Source organism: Botryllus schlosseri, chromosome 7 (assembly GCF_051294905.1).
Source record: "Botryllus schlosseri isolate E-star chromosome 7, Bs_hap1, whole genome shotgun sequence".
Lineage (NCBI taxonomy): Eukaryota > Metazoa > Chordata > Ascidiacea > Stolidobranchia > Styelidae > Botryllus > Botryllus schlosseri.
The window spans coordinates 21,858,628-21,877,324 of record NC_137242.1 but is presented as its reverse complement, the minus strand read 5'-3'; the positions used below and the strand labels follow the sequence as shown (position 1 = coordinate 21,877,324).

The following is an 18,697-nucleotide window of genomic DNA, read 5'->3' as shown; positions in this document are numbered from 1 at the left end:
ATCAATTATTCATAAATATAGCCATAGGCTATATATAGGACTTGGCACAATGATTCGAGTACTCGAAGATGAATAGACTAATATAATTCTAACATTTCGAGTCGAGGACGAAACGTAAAGTATATCAGATTCGTTTGGATTCACTGCAGAAGGGAGGTGGAATCATGACATGTAAAGCTATAGTGTGAGAACGTACTGCCAAGTGCCAACAGTAATATGGAGATACCATCGGCAAAATGAAATGAAAGAAAGGCAATGACGCATCAGAACAGGGGTCGCCAACTGAAAACTGGTCACGGGCCACTTTGCAAATTTCGTTGCAGCCGCAGGCCGCATGAATTCAATATCGATTTAAAATGGGAGACCACATTCAAAAACTTTGCGTCAGTACAACGATGTGCTACCTATCATAGGCGATGGGTATGGTGACCACAAAATAAGTAATATTTTATTTAGGAGATACAAATACAACAAAAAATAATTGTCAACAATTTCATCGCTCGTGAATTTACTGAAAATAGGCCATTTTCCGAAGATGATAGAAATAAAAAAAAAACTCCAATGCGCCAGGAACTGCATAAGAGTGGAGGAATGAATTCCATGTGAGGTGAGTTTGCGGCAGGCCATATATTCATGACCAAGACACGACTGTGGCGCTGAAATCTTTAAAATTCAGCCAAGATCAACCTCGGATCCATGCTGTTGTGTGAGTCATTTATTCTTGGTACCTAAACTCTAATGGATTTTTCCACAGCCTATTTAAATGTATGATGTATCTTTTTACATTCTATATCGTGACATGTGAGCAGAACGTGTTCGATCAGAGGAACCATGGTGTAAGAATTGATTGTAACAGCTTTTACGTGATAATCAACTCTTTCTGGTACGCCAAGTCGTTCGTACGGACCAGTTTCGCGAATCTTCATTCTATGTAGGCGCGAGTTCAATTTGCAATGGCGCGCTTGTAGACGGAATAAGTATCGCGTTTGCTCTTCTTAGCAATGATAGCGATGGGCCATGAAATCTGAGCACAATAGCCTCTGTATCGCGGTACCTGAATATTAGGGATGATGTGAACGTGAGGTTCACGTTCGCGTTCTGTGTGTGAACCTCTGAAAATTAGAGGTTCACGTTCACAAACGAACCTTGGTAGGTTCTGCATGCACTGTGAAGTTTTCCATATAATACAATTTTCATGTCATTATAACATCTTTGGCTGAAATTCTTTGCATTTCAACCTCAGACCACTCTATGTCTGGCAGCATAAAAAATCAACGCTAACCGAGCATGTACCTTGCGGATCTCAACGATTTTATACGCGTTGTTACAAAAGTTTACTCGAACTATTCAGTTTTCCTTTTGTGGGTATTTAGTGAGTCTCTGCTGTGAGCTTGACCCGCAATCATACAATTTCAAGAACGAAATACACTACATGTACTTGTACACTGTAAAAAATCTGGTAGATTTACTGGGAAATTTCTGAAAATTTTGCAACGAATTACCGGTCGCAGCCAATTACTGTCCGTAGCTTGTAATTTTACATTTTGATATGTAATATTGCCTCAATTTAGCTGTAAAGTCAAGTTTCCAGAATTTCTTCGCAAAATTACTGACAGTTACTCGTTACTGAAGTTTACCAGGCTATTGGCAGAATTGATTAGCTTGAAAATCTCTGCAGCCAATTTATACGTGGAACTGAATGTTACTGGTATCATTCTCGTGGTGATTTGACGTGATTCAACCTCGTTCGCGAGACTGGGGTCTATCATACGGAAATTGTTGGCACTAGTACTAATTTCAGTATAGTACATAATAGGGTAAAAGAAACAAATGACAATCGTAGCGAATGTGGTACACCATAGCCACTGTGACTATATTATATTATAAGACTATGGCTATAATGCCGGTCTCGCTGATTACATTCGTTGTCACGGATAGGACTGATGAGATAGAATATCAGTTTAGGATGTATAATATTGTTCGGGAAACTAGAAATATCAGCAACGCATGCTCTGTTGACCATTTCGTAATGGAGAACAAGGCAACCTGAAATAGGTTACATTAGGTCAGGGGCGGGCCGGATCTGGCCCGCGACGGGATTTTGTCCGGCCCGCGGACAGTTTCCCGTCTTCTGGGAGATTCCCCACTACTTGCTTAAAAGTCAAATTTTAGTCATTCTATGTTATTATTAGGGCAATTTTTTACCCTAAAACTGAAGATTTTGATCTAAAAAATCAAAATTTTGACATTTTTTACGTTAAAAAAACTTAATTTCGACCTAACGTTTGCAAATTAGGGGTTTTCCCACATAATGTAAGAATTGTACTACTTATCTTCATTTCTGGTTGGAACTGTCTGTCCTTACGAAGTAGTTTGGCCTGAAAAAACTTTTTTGACTCAAAAACTGACAAATTGTGACAAAAAAAACTTTATTTAAACGAAATCTGACCGTATGAAGAATTCCAGTAGTTACATCACGTATTATGACAGAAATAATTAAAATTTGTTGTAGTACAACGAAAGATACTTTCCTACATTCTCGGGTAGAAAATGTCTTTTCCTACTAAGCAGCTTGCCAAGAATGGAAAAAGAACGTTCAACAGCAGCAGTTGTTGGCTGACAACACTGAAGTAGTGCGTATACTGCTGGTGACACACCGTGTTGCTTCATTCTGACAATGGTGTCTACATCACTATTTTTCATCATGCGCTTATTGATATAAGAACCATGCAATGCCCACGCAGTCTTGCTGCAGTTAGGATATCGCGGTACGTTAAGCATACCACCATGTCAACCTATTTGTTTCATTGGAATGTTTATGATTCACAATGAGCAGAGAATGGGCCGCCTACAACGTTCGGCCTATGAAGTAGGCTAAAAGCTTCAAAATGTCAAATGATAAGTTCGCCGACAGTGCAAAATCTACGATACAAACGAAATGCGGGTTGCAAAAAAAATTTGACTTTAAACAAATTTGACATTTTTTGACCTAACGCTACAATTTTGACAAAATTTTGACTTTTTTTGACATGTAAAAAATCGCACTAGGTATTATATACGTGTGTGCGCAGCGTGTGAGAGTGAAGCTCACGCGTAAGTTCGTCGAAGTGAGAAGACTTGCCTTATCGGCATGTACGATGTACTCAATCCTAATGAATTGATATCTTGGTAAATTTGGGTTACCGGGCTTATCAAACGCCTTGAAATCTTAATTAAGGATTGCACTAAAGAAATTAAACATGGAACGGCAACGACCGATTTTGCAGCTTCGTTCCGCTTCGCCGAGGCTGGAGTGGAGAATTGTTTTGCGTAAGCAACTGTAGGATTTCTGACAATCCAAAAGCTATCTTCCCGAGCGCAGAAATTATTGAATCTTATCTTGATCGAAAGCTATTGTTGCACCGATTCCGAAAATATAAATTAAAATAATGATCAGGCACTGATCCACCTAGAATCCGTCCTCCAAGTCTGAAATATCGGCATTGTTCGAACAATCGGAGAGTCGCAACGGGTCATTGTTATGGCCATTGTATTGCGCATACCAGATTGTTCTGAACAATGCCGATATTCATTGTACATTATATCATTTCACTGAAATGTCGCGTTGGAATTAGCAGTATGACGTCACGTCACGTCATACGGTTCACGTTCGCGTTCACACAGAACATTTCAAAAAGGTTACGTTGGAATTAGCAGTATGACGTCACGCTACGTCATAAGGTTCACGTTCACGTTCACACAGAACCTTTCGTAAAGGTTAACGTTCACACGAACCTGAACCTTTCATGTCTTCACACCATCCCTACTGAATATGTTTTCGAAGACTGCACCTATTTGTAGCACCATTTACCATTTTTCTTTTGTAACGAATGTCGTGACCTTTCAAGGAAAGACTACTCACATGACGATAGGAAACGCAGCTACACCTATACCGTTGGTTGTTCCGAAGGACATAGGAACAACGTAATAACGAACTGATATGAGGCAAAGGTGGAAACCTAGCGGACAATAAAACACCACAATCTACCCGGCCTAGAAGAATTAGCCCAACCTAATGCCGTCTTGTTGTGATATTGCCATACCAGTCTGGCGATCTCCCGATCGGTGGTTCTCCATATAGAATTGCCATGACCTTTCTAGGAAAACCGACCGATATCCAAACGGTTTTCCAGTTTTTCGGCTATTAACTTAAGTTGTAGACCAGTGGCTCTTAACCTTTTTTCCCGCAGCGCTCCTTTTCGCAAAATGCATATGTCTTGCATCCCTCCATATTTTAGGGACGGTGGAGCAGGCGATCGTCATGATTTGCTAGCTGTGTTAAACTTCATTTATATTGAATCAAATAATGAATGTTAAGTTAAATATAAATGCAAAAATGCATTGTATCGCTCACACACTAGTAGAGATGCTAATAAAATACGTCAGTAACTGTATAGCTAAATCAGAGGTGTAAAACATACGGCCTGCCAAATGATTTCATCCGTCCCGCGAAGCCATTCTGAGTATAGATTGGAAAATGCGTGTATTTTATCCAACACATTTCTCGAATTTGTAGTAAGAAATACTTAGGACTAATATTCCTTCACGATAGCAAATGTCGAGTATGTTCATAGGCCACATTATGACAGCGGAGTTGTGATTTCTAGTCATCTTCAGGAGGAAGTCACTACTATCGACACCCAATTCCGAGAAGGCGAAAAAGTCCATATATTGAGTTAGGAGTTGCAAAAATTGTTCAAAAACTAGTTATTCACAGAAGCGGAACGCCAATCCTAAACCCATATAATCGATATATATGCATGTTACATGGAGTATATAATAGGTACGCGCTACATTCTGTTATTATCAGTCAAAATATAGGATCGAATACGAAGCCTCCAGAAGTTGAAAGAATTTGATATCGTACAATACACTAACCATATGTACACATTCGTGAGAATATAAACGCACAAACTATATTCGTACGATTTGAATCACACAAGAGGGTTGGTAAAGATCAGCGCTGCGCAATGTAAGCACAGAGCCATCTAACAAACAGCGATGCGTTACTATTATAATAATTTACTACTACTGCTACGATAACGTAAGCTGTGATCATTTCGTTTGCGGTCAGTTTATTTGTGATGTAGCAATGGAGGATCCGTGAAACGTACAATCAGTTAATGACTGGTTGCTCTCAAGTGACACTGGCGTATCACGCACAATCCGAACATACACAAAATACAGTGATTTCATCGGCACCGTTCATTTGATGACTTGAAATTGACTCGTAAATTTTGCTCCGAGTCACGAGTCAATCCACATTTTTGAAGCGTCGACTCAAGTCATTTTTGCCAAGTTACTCGAGTCAGGGTTCGTGGAAGAGGAAGTGCAAGAGTTTCTCCACAAAAAATGCATTGAGCTGTTGAAACTTCCATTGTGCACAAAGTCTCACAAGGTTCTCAGCACCGCTGTCGTACCGTGCCAATACAATCCAATCTAACCTAGTTTCGAATATCACAAATAATGTTGATAATGTTTCGCTGACACCCGTTGTCCCAGTTAAGATTCGGAAAGATTTTGTCCCTTTCTTGAATGTTTTTTTTGCCGGCTGGATGTTTTTGTATTGGTATATTGATATCGAAGCCTTTCGTGGTTAGGAAGTGAAGGCTGTGAGTAACCTTGGATGAGTAGTATTGTAATGTGAGCATGTCGGTAATTTTGAGTGAAATTGGAGCCGCATCCGAAGCTCCTCACTTTAGGCGCTTGACATTATTAACCCAGGACACGTGAAAACACATAGAGTTTAAGCCGGCATGCGTCTCCGCGACGGGCCCTGCCAAAAAGATTGACAGCGATACAAGCTTGACCCCTCAAATCAGCGTCGCATGTTTAAAGTCATACGATATTGATTAGGGATGGTGTGAACGCGAGATTCACGTTCGAGTTCTGTGTGTGAACCTCTGAAATTTAGAGGTTCACGTTCACAAACGAACCTTTGTAGGTTCTGCACTGTGAACCTTTTTCATATATAACGCAGTTTTCACTTCCTTATAACATCTTAGGTTAAAATCTATTGCATTTCAACTGCGGGCCACTCTATGCATGGCGCTGGCAGCGTATGAAAATCAACACTAAATCTCAAAATTTTCGGCTGTGAGCTTGACCAGCAATCACACAACATCAAGAGCGAAATACACTACAGATTAGGCAGTCAGCGAACAAGCACGCACCTTGACAATCTCAAAATTTTCGGCTGTGAGCTTGACCAGCAATCACACAACATCAAGAGCGAAATACACTTCAGACTAGGCAGTCAGCGAATGATGCTTGTTGAACCAATCAACGAAATTGATATCGTTGTCTGATGTAAAAATTCTAGCAGGCGTACGGGGTCAATCTGGACTTCATATGTTTATTGTATCATAAAATCCAAATTCGTGCGGTTAGGGTTTTGGCTACTGCTGTATAACTTGTTAATGGAGTAATATCGGTAGCAAGAATTGAAACCCATTTCACACTGTGCTCAATATCAACTTAGCAATACTCAGACGCTGAATACATTGTCTGCTCTGGCTTAGACCGGGCGTAAAAGCTTATATTCCCGTGCAAGTAGGCTTACTCGTCAAAATTGTTGGCAAAGCGACAGAAGATATTGATTTCATGGGATCATTATATTATTTGATTGCCCCAGTTGATACATCTGCCGACGTTTAAAACGTTAATAAGTACTTCAGCATTGTGACATTATGTGGCCCGAGTCGTTGCTAGGCATCGTGTACAATCTGTACATTAATATAGGCTATCACTTCACTGAAATGTAGGATTGGAATTAGCAATATGACGTCGCGTGACGTCATGAGGTTCACGTTCGCGTTCACACAGAACCTTTCAAAAAGGTTCACGTTCACACGAACCTGAACTTTTCAGAGGTTCACACCATCCCTAATATTGACACGTCCAGTGCATCGGTCATATTATAGTAGCCTACTCATGAATTATCCTTTTGTGAGTCTCACAAGAAGCGTAGGTGTCCTCGCTAGAAAACGATAGGATCCCCTTGCTTACATGAATAACATGTGACCTTATTAACATGAAATACGTAAAATTACATGGTAATGGTAATTTGCGTAGCAGTCATAAATATATTAGGAATTGAATCCGTTGGCTTTTCAAAAATGTTTTAGGGGTAGCCTACGTGACATAGACGCTTATGAAACACTGTTTCGAAATATTGTTATTTGCGAGATTCAGCGTTTACATAGCTATTCAGCTAAAGCTACGTGGCGTTTCCAGAACTAATCAATTAAATATGTACGCCTTTACCCGTATGGACGAAAGTGGAGGCTGTTTGAGCGATGAGCATCGTTAGATCGCGTGATTGTCCATCGCGATAATCCGCGGAAAAGACTAATATGAGATCAATTTAATTATCAGCCGAATCCAAATATTTAGAGAAATAGTCAGTTCTCGAATTCGAATGGAATTATGTTTTCTTGTACTACTCTGAAACACATTACACACAATCAATCTGCAATTGCTTTCGATTAGGTTGATTGAGCTTGCAGGCCTGCTATCGACTTCAAAACCGCATTGTAGCTTTCACCGAATCCTGTGAATTATTTCCTGTTTTTGCGCCATACACATCAGGTATGAAGGTTGACAATTGCGTCCTAAGAACCGATTAAACTTGCGAAAAGTGAATTGTTAGCTAAATATGCATCTTGAATATGTATCAGTGAGAGTAATTATATGACAGTGCTGTTGAACTGAACGTCTTTGGTACAGTGTCGTCGCACAAGTATGCATTTAATGTCATTGCACGTACTATTAAGTTATTAGTTTTCAGTCAGTTGACGATTGTAAAGTGATAGATGTAAATTTGCTTGGAATCTGACAGAGAATGTAATTCATTTTCTGTAAGTGTATTGAGGAAGAAGGTTGAAAAAAGCATCTTTTATTTACGATGTATTTACATCAGTACCTAGGTTAGCCTATCTCGCTGTGCCTGCAAGTATGTCAGATTTGCAATGCCTCGACGAGCACGATAATGCGTCTACAAAGTATTTGGTTATGGGCGCGAAAGAAAGCTATCGTCCAGGTATGCCTAAATATAACAGAGTGACATGTTTGTGTTTTGTATCGACTTGCGCTCGGTTATAATGCTGTCGACAGTTCGAATATCTCCTATTATCCATCGAGCCTACATTCAAGCATGTTCCAGATCTTCGATTTTATGATAATCACGGGATTCGGATTCGTATCTTTGTTGCATTGATCTGCATATATCAGGACATGGATTGCATAGTCTCGATGGATATGTTAAGTATAATCAGATCTTGATAGTGCGAACCCTGTCCCCTATATGGTTCTACAGTGACGTGCGGTGAGGTTCAAGGCTGGTGAGGCACGGACCCCCCCCACACACACACACACAAACACATACGCATGTAAAGTAGCCTACCTGATAAAGATATCCAAAATGTGAATAACAACAGCAGCGGGTATAGAGAGCATTTTCTTTGCACCCTGATAGCCGTTGCAATTTCACATTATACAATACATGTAGGACTGGTCGCTATTGTGCTAAATGGGCAAGTTTAGGCGGATAATAATGACTATCTCTTCAAGTACCGGTATGAATTATTCGAAGCATAAAGCAACGACAATGTAGCCTATGCAAGTAGCTATCACATACTACAATTTAACGGAAAATATATAGCAGTGACATAATTAAGGGAATGTATTTGCTCCGCATTACGTATTGGCCGTCGCTACTATATAATTCCTACAAGACAGTCAAGACCAGTGATTCCCAAGTGCGGCCCCCAGATAGCCTTCTTGCGGCCCCAAAAATATATTAGGAAATCGATTTATGACAAAAAATAAAATTTATATTTATAAAATACTCTTGATTGGCTTGGCCTCTGTAGTTTTAATTATAGAATTGCATGAAAGTTGTGAGTATAGACTGCTAGCGTTACGTCACTGCTGTTTCAATGCAATGTGCCCTAACTTTCCAGTCGAACGGGCAGTAGCTATAGATATAAATAGGTATTGATAACTTTCAAAACCGGAGGAAAATCCTGAAAAATGGTAAATTTTTCACACTTCGTGGTCGCTTGACTAAAAAAGAAAAAGATGCTCAACTCCCGGAAAATACAGTTTTTCTTTCTCATTAACAGGTGGTTAACTGAAAAAAAGGTCAACTTTGCTGTCCAGCTCCCGGAATAGTCGCGGTAGCGTTCCCATAGTGCTGACTTAATGTATATCAGTCGAATTCGGCCCTATATGTAATCAAAATCCTCGAAAATGAAGACAAAATCTCAAAAAAGAAGACACGTCCTCCGAGGACACTTTAAAAAATCGAAAAAGAGGACTAATCTTAAAAGACGACGTATGGTAACCCTATGATAACTAGATGTGCAACACGTGACTCACGGTTGAATACGCCGATCGGATGCATACTGCTTAGCCGGCTAAAAGCAGCATAATTAGTAGTCCTACAGTCAGGACCGTAGCTGTCGCACCCCAAACCCCCCAATTGAGGGGGGCCGAGCTCGAACGGGGCTCAAAATCATTTCGTGAGTTAGCATAAATTATGAAGTATTTTTCCAAAATTTATGCAACTTTTTCAAAACTTTTTCGCGCCGTGCGCGATTTCAATTCGCCACATATCTTGATTATTTCGCACTCTTCCCCAAGAAAAAATACGTAAGATTTATGAAAAGTGGCATATCAGCGTTGGCCATGACCGCACCACAACTCACCAAGACATATAAAGTTTTAGGCCATGTAACATGTGACTCCAAGAAGTGTGTCAGAACGATCGGCAGCGAGCAAGCCTTGGCCGTAAAACTCTGCTTTTCTGCTGACCAAAAACTTCGAAATATCAACAAATTCGTTATATATTTATAAATACATATAGGTTTAATTGTCCATCTAGGCGCCTAAATGACTGGCGCCGAATGTTCTTGTCTTGGCAATCTTAACCTCACAAGACAAATACCATCCCGCAGGAAAGAAAATTATATGCCAGTGAAGAAATACCAATCTGAAATCGTGGAATCTTTCAGTTTAGTAGGTTTGGGCAATTCTACATTTTTTGATATAGCAGACAGGAGGTCACGAAGTAACATCATGTAAAAAAGTCATACCTAGGGGTCCGCCGCCCGAAGATGTTTAATTTTACGGGGTCTGCAGTTTCAAAGACACTTCTCACTCAGCTCTACCGGTAAATCTGATTACGTGGGCAAAGAGTACAACCATGCAATTCCCGGCCGTATTCGCCGATTTTATAATGAATTATCGGAATATTCGCGCGTCGCGCTGTCTCACTAAACAGTACAACTTTGATAATTTCGTGGCAAAAGCGAACAACGTGATGCGGGGTCAGTTTATCACCCTATGGGAGCCTGGAGTCCTGACGAAGTGCTGTTACGTTCCTGTCAACGGGTATACCCCCGGAGATGTTTAATTATTATTGAGGGGGCCTATATCTTTTCAAACACACCTCACTAAGCTCTACGGGTAAATCAGTTTACGTGAACAGAGACAGGATGAAAATTGATAGCAATACATGCAATTCCCGATCATATTGACCAATTCAGTCATGAAACTGAAGAAATTTCTCGCGCTTCGCGCGTCTACGCCAGGAAAGCTGATTCACTCAACGGACACCCAATGCAGCAGATAAGTAGCGGTTAACAGTGTACAGTTTTGAAATCTCGTCAGGGCAATAAAACTACTCCGAAATAGCCACGATGACTGTTTGGGTCCGTTTCATAGCCGTAGTATTCGTGCGGCCCCGACCGTACTCTGAAATTCTAAATTTGGCCCTCACACCGAAAAAGTTTGGGAACCACTGGTCAAGACTGTTGTATTCCGAAATCGATAGCGCGTTTCTATGTGATGCAATTGTCCAATTGTTAGCGAATAGTGCAAGAGGCAAATTCGTTTGCGTCTCACCTGTCTATTGTTTCTCTGCGATGGCATTGTTTGTAATAAAGCCGAATGTCACCTTTCTCGGCGATTTTGAGGGAGTTCTGGTGGTCTGACACTGTTAATATTTGGATTTTCGGAATCAGTGTGACGATAGCATTTGATTGATACCAGTTGTTATGAATTCCGATCTATTTATGATGAATTGCATTGTCGCAGGTGAGGCACTACCCGCCCGTGCCTCACCTGTGCCGCAACTCTCCTTTCGCGCTGTATTTTTGAATAATGATTATGAAAATTGATGATGTTGTGTGAAAAAATGTACAAATTTAGTTATTTATGAACATCGATGTAAAATATCAATAATCATCGACTCATGGAGGGTTTTCACAATTTTCACTTATTCGCTCTGACGACAGGTGAGGCACTGCCTCACTTGCCTCATTGGACCGCACGTCACTGTGGTTCTAGTTCGTGTGAACGCGGACTTTCATAATGGGTTCAATCTTGCTCTGTGTAAGAGATCGTCGTAATGATATAGTCACTTACTGTAATCCGATAGATGTCAATCATGGCGATGTGAATTGAGATAAATGTTCGATACATGATCTTATAACAAGTGCTTGATTAAACTCCGATAGATCCAGAAAGGTATTCGGCACTCATAGACCCGTTTTCGAACACGGTATCACTTAGCAGCTCAGATTGCAAGAGGACTACTACTCCCAAAGTCGCGCCACGCGCGAAGAAAATTTCCAAGTTGACTTGAAATATCTCAGAAATTTGGGATACTATTCGCAAATTAAAATTGCATGTAGACGGCCTCGCAATTATTGTTCTATGGTCGCATGTTTGCCACCCCTGCTATGGTTAAACTTCCAACACTCAGGTTAGAAATTGTGGAGACGACCTCGGTCGGACTCGAAGCTGCAGCCCACCTGTGTTCAGCTGTGGAACATACCAATAGCAAGTGATATCGAGGTAGTTGCTCTTTAACATGTAATAATCTCCTAAACGTTACCATGACGACAAGTTTGTGACAGCTTGTGTTTCCAGGTTCAGCGAGATTAGCTGCGTTGCAGGCGAAGAGTAAAACGTTGACTGGTATACTCTTCATGATTTCGCTGATTCTTTTAGTGAGTGGCATAATATGCCTTGCCCTGGCTTGGAAAATCAATCCTACCAGCCAGACACATAACTCAACTACAAGCGATTTCTTACAAGTAGGTTCAAACTACTGGAAATCGAATCTTACAAATTTGCAACGTCACATAACGTTTATTTGCAGACGAAGAAAAATGAAACGCTCAAAGTTTATCTTGCTCCGGTAAGATATCTTACATGCGTAGCCCTTTACTGTATTGTATGGCATTTCCACAGTATGCGACTACAAAGTTTTGCGTGTTGATAATGACAATGGCACATGTAAATGCCGAAATTACCTGAAATAGGAAGTCTTGAATTTGAATGCCCAAATCCATATCATAAAAAACTTCAAACTATATAGAACAAGAAATAATTTCTGCACTTCGAATTCTGAGAATATTGTTTGATAACGCCCTGCCGCAGTGTTTCGTTATATACGTTGAAATTGTTAAATACGAGGCACGGACTTTACACCGCCTATAACTTAATCAAATGATTTATCCCGGAAATATGCTTAAAATTAGATTGATAGGCTTTTATTTGCCACTCCTGTAAACAAAGAAAAATAAACAAAACAAACTGGCAGTATGGACCACGAGACGACGCGGGGCCGAGAGGCCTTATGAATCAGTCGCCAGATATGAGTCACTGTTATTTGCTATATATGGTCGCTTCCCGTTTACTTTTTAATTCTATATCAGATCTGAAAAGCTTTTCAAAGTGGTCATTATAGGTACTCAAGTACAAGTCGCAGTAAAAAACCGTGAGACAATCAGAAACAAAAGTAGTGATTTTCTAGATATGCTAACACTAATTCAAAGATACTTCGAAACGACAACGTCAGATAAATAATCAAGTAAATAGTTTGAAGAAGTAGATCGCGACAAGGCTATACATTTTTCTGGAAATCGTCAGTGACAGTTTCTAAATATCAAGAACCGTCCGCGATATTTATGTTAAATGACTGACGACGAGTCCGAGTCAGGTGAAGGCTACTTTGGACAGTGAATCGAGTCAAGTCAAGTCACTCAGAAAACGCAACTCTAGTCAAGTCATGTGTTGAGTCATCGCAACACCGCCCTGGCCGCTATATTTTATTTATCCGATTCAATACTTACTGCAACCTATATTATAAACTATTATCTAACGGAGTTGTAAACAGGCTAACACACTCCATAGTTCTAAGTGTGCATTGCTACCATAGATGTGCAGTGTCAGATTGCGTCTAAACTCATGCTTAATATTCTTCAAGGCAATATTTTGAGACTCAATGTCCTATATAAATACGGCCGACTGACCACGAGTAAATCTCCTTACCAATGTAGATACCCGGCATACTCAACGTATCCTTTGCCACTGGACCAGGTCATACCTTCATATTTGATGGGAGAGTCCTCGACAAGGGTCCTAGGTGAGTTTAATCATTTTATCGATTTGAATACACTATTGAAGTTGCCACCCTGTTCAAGATCACTACTTGCGGAGTCGGACGCTAAAGGCAAATACTTAAGGCTTGCGGGATTTCATAATTAGGTTACCAATACGTATGACTCATCCTTCGTGATTGTCCATAAGGTCCAACCAATCAGACGTGGTCATAGTGGCTATCGTTGGTACTCATACTCAGGTAGAAGTAACTTCGTACATTTCTACACAAGTGCAGAGGTAGAAGTAGTGATTTTAAAGTATATAAAAAAAGTCAATATTCCAGGCCAGGTTTTTGTCTCACTGAAAACTGTTACGTAGAAGTATGATGATCACGCATTGGTAGTAGTCATTTGATCAACTTACGGTACTAGCTACTGAGTAAGCATGTTCCCGACAGGTCAGTGAAAACCAGAGGTGGTCAAAGTAGTCAAGAAATCTACTCAAGTAGAAGTGGAAGTAGCGACGAAAAAATCTACTCAAGTTCGAGTAGAAGTACTTCTTCTATAAGCAACCTAAAACTACTTGAAGTAGAAGTAGAATTGACCGACTTTAGGAGTACTCAAGTAAGTAAATAGTTATGAAAACGATCCTAATTCGTTCACAGGGATTGAAGAAAATGCAAATTGAGCTATGCGATAGGTGACCAGCTTGATTCATATTGATACATACCAGCAGGTATCCAATTTTCGATAGCATAAGAATTCGTCATTATCATGGGATGAAAATGATAGTATTGATATGGAAATGCGATGCTAATCCTTTGTTTCCTCGAACAGCACGTTTTAGAAAACAGCATGGTATGGCGCCATCCCCATATTATAAGGCCCATAGTTTAGTCGAACAGCAATACGGAGAAGTTGTATAGGATACGGTATAAACACTTTGCGCGATTAGTAAGCGGTCATAAAAATATGGTGGACTGTAAAAATGCCATATTGTATAGCTTTATTTCCAGAAATTAAAGGCATTACTACACTTGCTTATATACTTCAACATGTATGTTATCCAGACAAAAAAAACTGATAATAATTACAACTCAAAGTATATGATACTGAAATATAAATACTACTTCTAAAAGCAGAACATGTATTTCATGTTTTTACTCCAGAAAGTTTCAAAGGTGGTATGCTAAAACAGCTCTGAAACTAAAATAAAGTCAGAGTCCACTTTTCCAGATTTGGACACGCCATGGACATGCTAGATTACGATATGACAAGTAAATGCTAGATTGCGAAACATCAGTTTCAAACGTTATGATGAGCCGTATATACTGTGAATAATTATTTGATATTGTCGAAGGGCGACAATGTGGTGTGAACGGAACCACGCCAACTCTCTACCTAAATTATATTCACCGATACTTTCGTGAAATCATACTGGTCACTCCGTAACCAGCACTGCGCGCGAAGCGCGACGAAAATTCTGGGCTTTACTAAACTTTTCTGAAACTTAAATGTTGTTACTCCGTGAAAACAGCCCCGAAATTCCTCAGGCTATCTTCCTGATTGGAAGATTGAACTACTTCTACTTGACAAACTGAAAATAGCGAAAAGTAGGTAAGTAGATCACAAAATATTACGAAGTAGAAGAAGTAGCGAAAATCAGATCTAATTGAGTAAGTACCAGAAGTAGAGGAAAACTACTTGAGTACTTCGAAAAAGTAGAAGTACTTCGTTACTGACCACCTCTGGTGAAAACAAATGGAACTTGTCTTCTGTAGTGTATATTGGCCTGCCGTTATGTTTTTCTCGCAATAAGTTGCTGATGAAATAGAATCTGGCCTGGAAATTAGTAAAAAATTGGTCTGATAGAGCACACTCGTGACCACCATCTATGCTTTCAAGTTGAGACAATGTCGATGATAGTAACAGCTTTCCCATTGCGACTCACGAGGAAGAATCATTTCGTTTCTAGATGGCACATCAACTTTGAAAGTAGCGATAGCGACATACATTATCACTTCAATCCACGAATGAATACGCGGAGCATAGTGAGAAATTTTTACACTAACCAACGGTGGAGCACTGAGGAGACGAACCTGTGTGTTAAACCATTTCCATTTCATTGGGGAGAAACGTTTCAGGTGATCACTGTGTTTTGGTGAATATGCAATTCAAAACTTTATGCAAGGGCATTTTCATATGCTTCATTCATGCGATTAGGTTCCTTCTACCCTGGTATGTTTTAACGATTCACAAATTTCGTATTTGATAATGTACACCCTGTGCATCTCTCTATCTCTCTGTATTAGTAGATTGTCAGATTAGTATCCAGGAAGGCAATCCATTTCAAATTACAGCACCACTCATGGTTCTGTCGTTTACGACCTACGACTATGATATGTTCGGAACACCTTATTTCCTTCGCAGTCGCAATATATATATATGTACTCATATATGTAATCAAAATGACAATCTATGTGAATCCGTATATTTTTGGACCGAGACATTTCAGCCACCAAGTAATTAAAAAAAAAATAGTATAACAATGTTGCATAAAAGCTATTGTGAAGTTATTCGAAACAAAAAAAGCATCAAATACTGTCAAACTGAGGTCGCAGCTGTAAGTGGGTTCAGATTGGAAATATAAAGTGGACGTTTCGGACGGGACAGGCTTGTTCGCATGGACTGTCAAAAGCTGCAAATTGAGCTATGCGGAAGGTGCGGATGGGATCGACGAATTCTCTGGTTCGACTCCGATCCGGTTTTTCAATTCTCTGGCCCGGCTCCGATTCGGCTCCGGCCGTATCAGGAAAAAGTACCGATCCGGCTCCGGCCAAAAATGAAAAAGTCCGGCCCTACACGGTACGCTGGTTCCGTGAATTCATAAACATGGCTCGTTTATTTTTGTACTAACTTGGCGGTTACTAGCGTGTGGTTGGTTAGTAGTTATTTAGTTACAAAAGTCAGGCTTATCCCTAAAGATTATGGCCGTATCAAAAAAGTACTGATCCGGCTCCGATCCGGTCCGGCGAAAATTGACAAAATCCGGCCGGATATCCAATCCGGCTCCGGTCCATGCTCCGCACTAGTAAGAGTTTGATTCCCAGGAGGTATCAATTTTTGACAGATTAAGCAGACGTCCACATCATGGGATGTAAATGATAGTATTGATATGGAAATGCGATACTAATCCATCTGAACACCCCGTTTTAGAGAATATCATGGCATGGTGCCCACCCCTATATTATATCGCCCCAAGTTTAGTCGAAGAGCAATACGGAGAAGTTGTGTAGGATACGGCTTTAACACTTTGCGCGATTAATATACATTAAATACAAATATGGCGGATCGTAAAACGCCATGTAGTGTAGCTTTATTTTCGGAAAATATAAGGCATTACTACACTTGCTTCTATACTTCAACATGTATGTTCTCCAGGCAAAAGAACTGAAACTATAATTAGAACTCAAAGTATAATACTCGTATTTGAAAAAAATACAAATACTACTTCTAAAAAGCGGAAATATATTTCATGTCTTTTGTCCAGAAAGTTTCAGCGGTGGTCTGGTAAAACAGGTCTAACGCTAAAAAAGTCAATGTCCACTTTTCCAGATTAGGACACGTCATGAGCTGCTAGGTTACGATATGATAGGTATATAATTGCTAGATTGCGAAACGGTAGTTTCAAACGTTACGGGGGGTCATATTGACTGTGATGAAATATTTGATATGTGCGACAATGCGGTGTGAACGAAACCACACAACCCGGAATCTAAATTATATTCAGCGATTCTTTCATAGAAACACATTTGCAACTCCATATCTACCGTGCGCGAAGCGCAACGAAATTTCTGGACTTTACATGACTTTTATGAAAATTAAATGTTGGTACTCCGTGAAAACAGCCCCGAAATTCCTTAGGCTATCTTTATTATTGGGGGATTAAACTACTTCTACTTGACGAACTTAAAATAGCGAAAAGTATGTAAGTAGTTCACAAAATATTAGGAAGTAGAAGTACCGAAAAAAGATATACTTGAGTAAGTACCAGAAATAGAGTAAAACTACTTGAGTACTTTGAAAAAGTAGAAGTACTTCGTTACTGACCACTCTGCTTATAAAAGTCTAGAAGTGGGCCGTGCTACAAATCGGCAGCCACGGAATAAAAATGAAGAAAATTGGCCTGGTGTAAATGACCATGGTTCTCGAAAAACACCATACCACAATCAATAACGATTGAAGGAAAATCTCCAATCACTATCGTTTTGCTTCTGGAGTGGAATTCTCTATCACTATAGCTCCTATCCACGAGTTGATCACATTCCAGTTTCATACATATTCACTAAATTTAATTAACTTTTCGGTGCTGACTCTATATTTTGATATATATTTAAGCCATGTAATATATACTATAATATCAGGAAAACGAATCGAAGTAAATGATCATATCGATGTCAACCTACTGAATATAATCTTATCCTAATCCGGTCTGGCAGCATTGTATATCAAAGACAATTCGAATCCAAACAGAATGATGAAATATCCACCTACTAAACAACCAATGCGCTCATGCACAATGTACATTGTACATGGTTGGAGTTTATTTACAAGAACTAATAACAGAATTTTGTTTCAGGTCAAAGTCGATGTCGAAGAATCCAAGTTCGCCACCTACATAAACGGTGATCATTACTTCGATTTCATTGCCAGGTTACCGAATTTGTCAGATATCAGACTAATCAAAATTGCGGGCAGCGTCAATATGTCGAGCGTGACAATATCGAGAACTACGTAGACACGGAATAAAGTACAGAGAACTGGGTCTTCGCAATGTCTCGCTCGCTTTTACAAAGTGTGTGATTGCCTCTCAATCAGACGGCATGCCACTTGATTAATGTACCATGTACCAATATTCAAAGAATATATTTCATGCAAACTCTCCATATATGGGCGTGTTATGTTAGGTATATATGGAATGTAATACTTACGCATTGATATATGTGATGACGTGTGGCCGCTCGGTCGTTGATCTGTCTAACTGTCAGAAGAGGATGCCTACTATCCTTCACGAACTATTGGATCGAGATGATTTGCAGATTTGAATGGTATATTGCCACTAATGAAGAACACAACACTACCATAAACCTCTTATAGAGGCCGGTCAAGCGAATACTCTATAGATAGTTATAAACACACCTCACTGCTGTACACATGGCCGGTCCAAGGAGGTCCGAAGCAGCAATGGCTCAATATCAGGGCGG

At 39.9% G+C, this 18,697-nt stretch overlaps 1 protein-coding gene across 1 annotated transcript; it reads left to right on the top strand.

The window, feature by feature from the left end:
• Positions 1 to 7,929: 7,929 nt before the first annotated feature.
• LOC145442894 (galectin-5-like) lies at positions 7,930 to 18,377 on the top strand. Its single transcript, XM_080320933.1, has 6 exons — positions 7,930 to 8,080; positions 11,977 to 12,143; positions 12,209 to 12,247; positions 13,392 to 13,477; positions 15,409 to 15,577; positions 18,073 to 18,377. The coding sequence occupies exons 1-6, from the start codon at positions 7,996 to 7,998 to the stop codon at positions 18,229 to 18,231; spliced, it is 705 nt and encodes a 234-aa protein (XP_080177059.1). The 5' UTR covers positions 7,930 to 7,995; the 3' UTR covers positions 18,232 to 18,377.
• Positions 18,378 to 18,697: the final 320 nt, after the last annotated feature.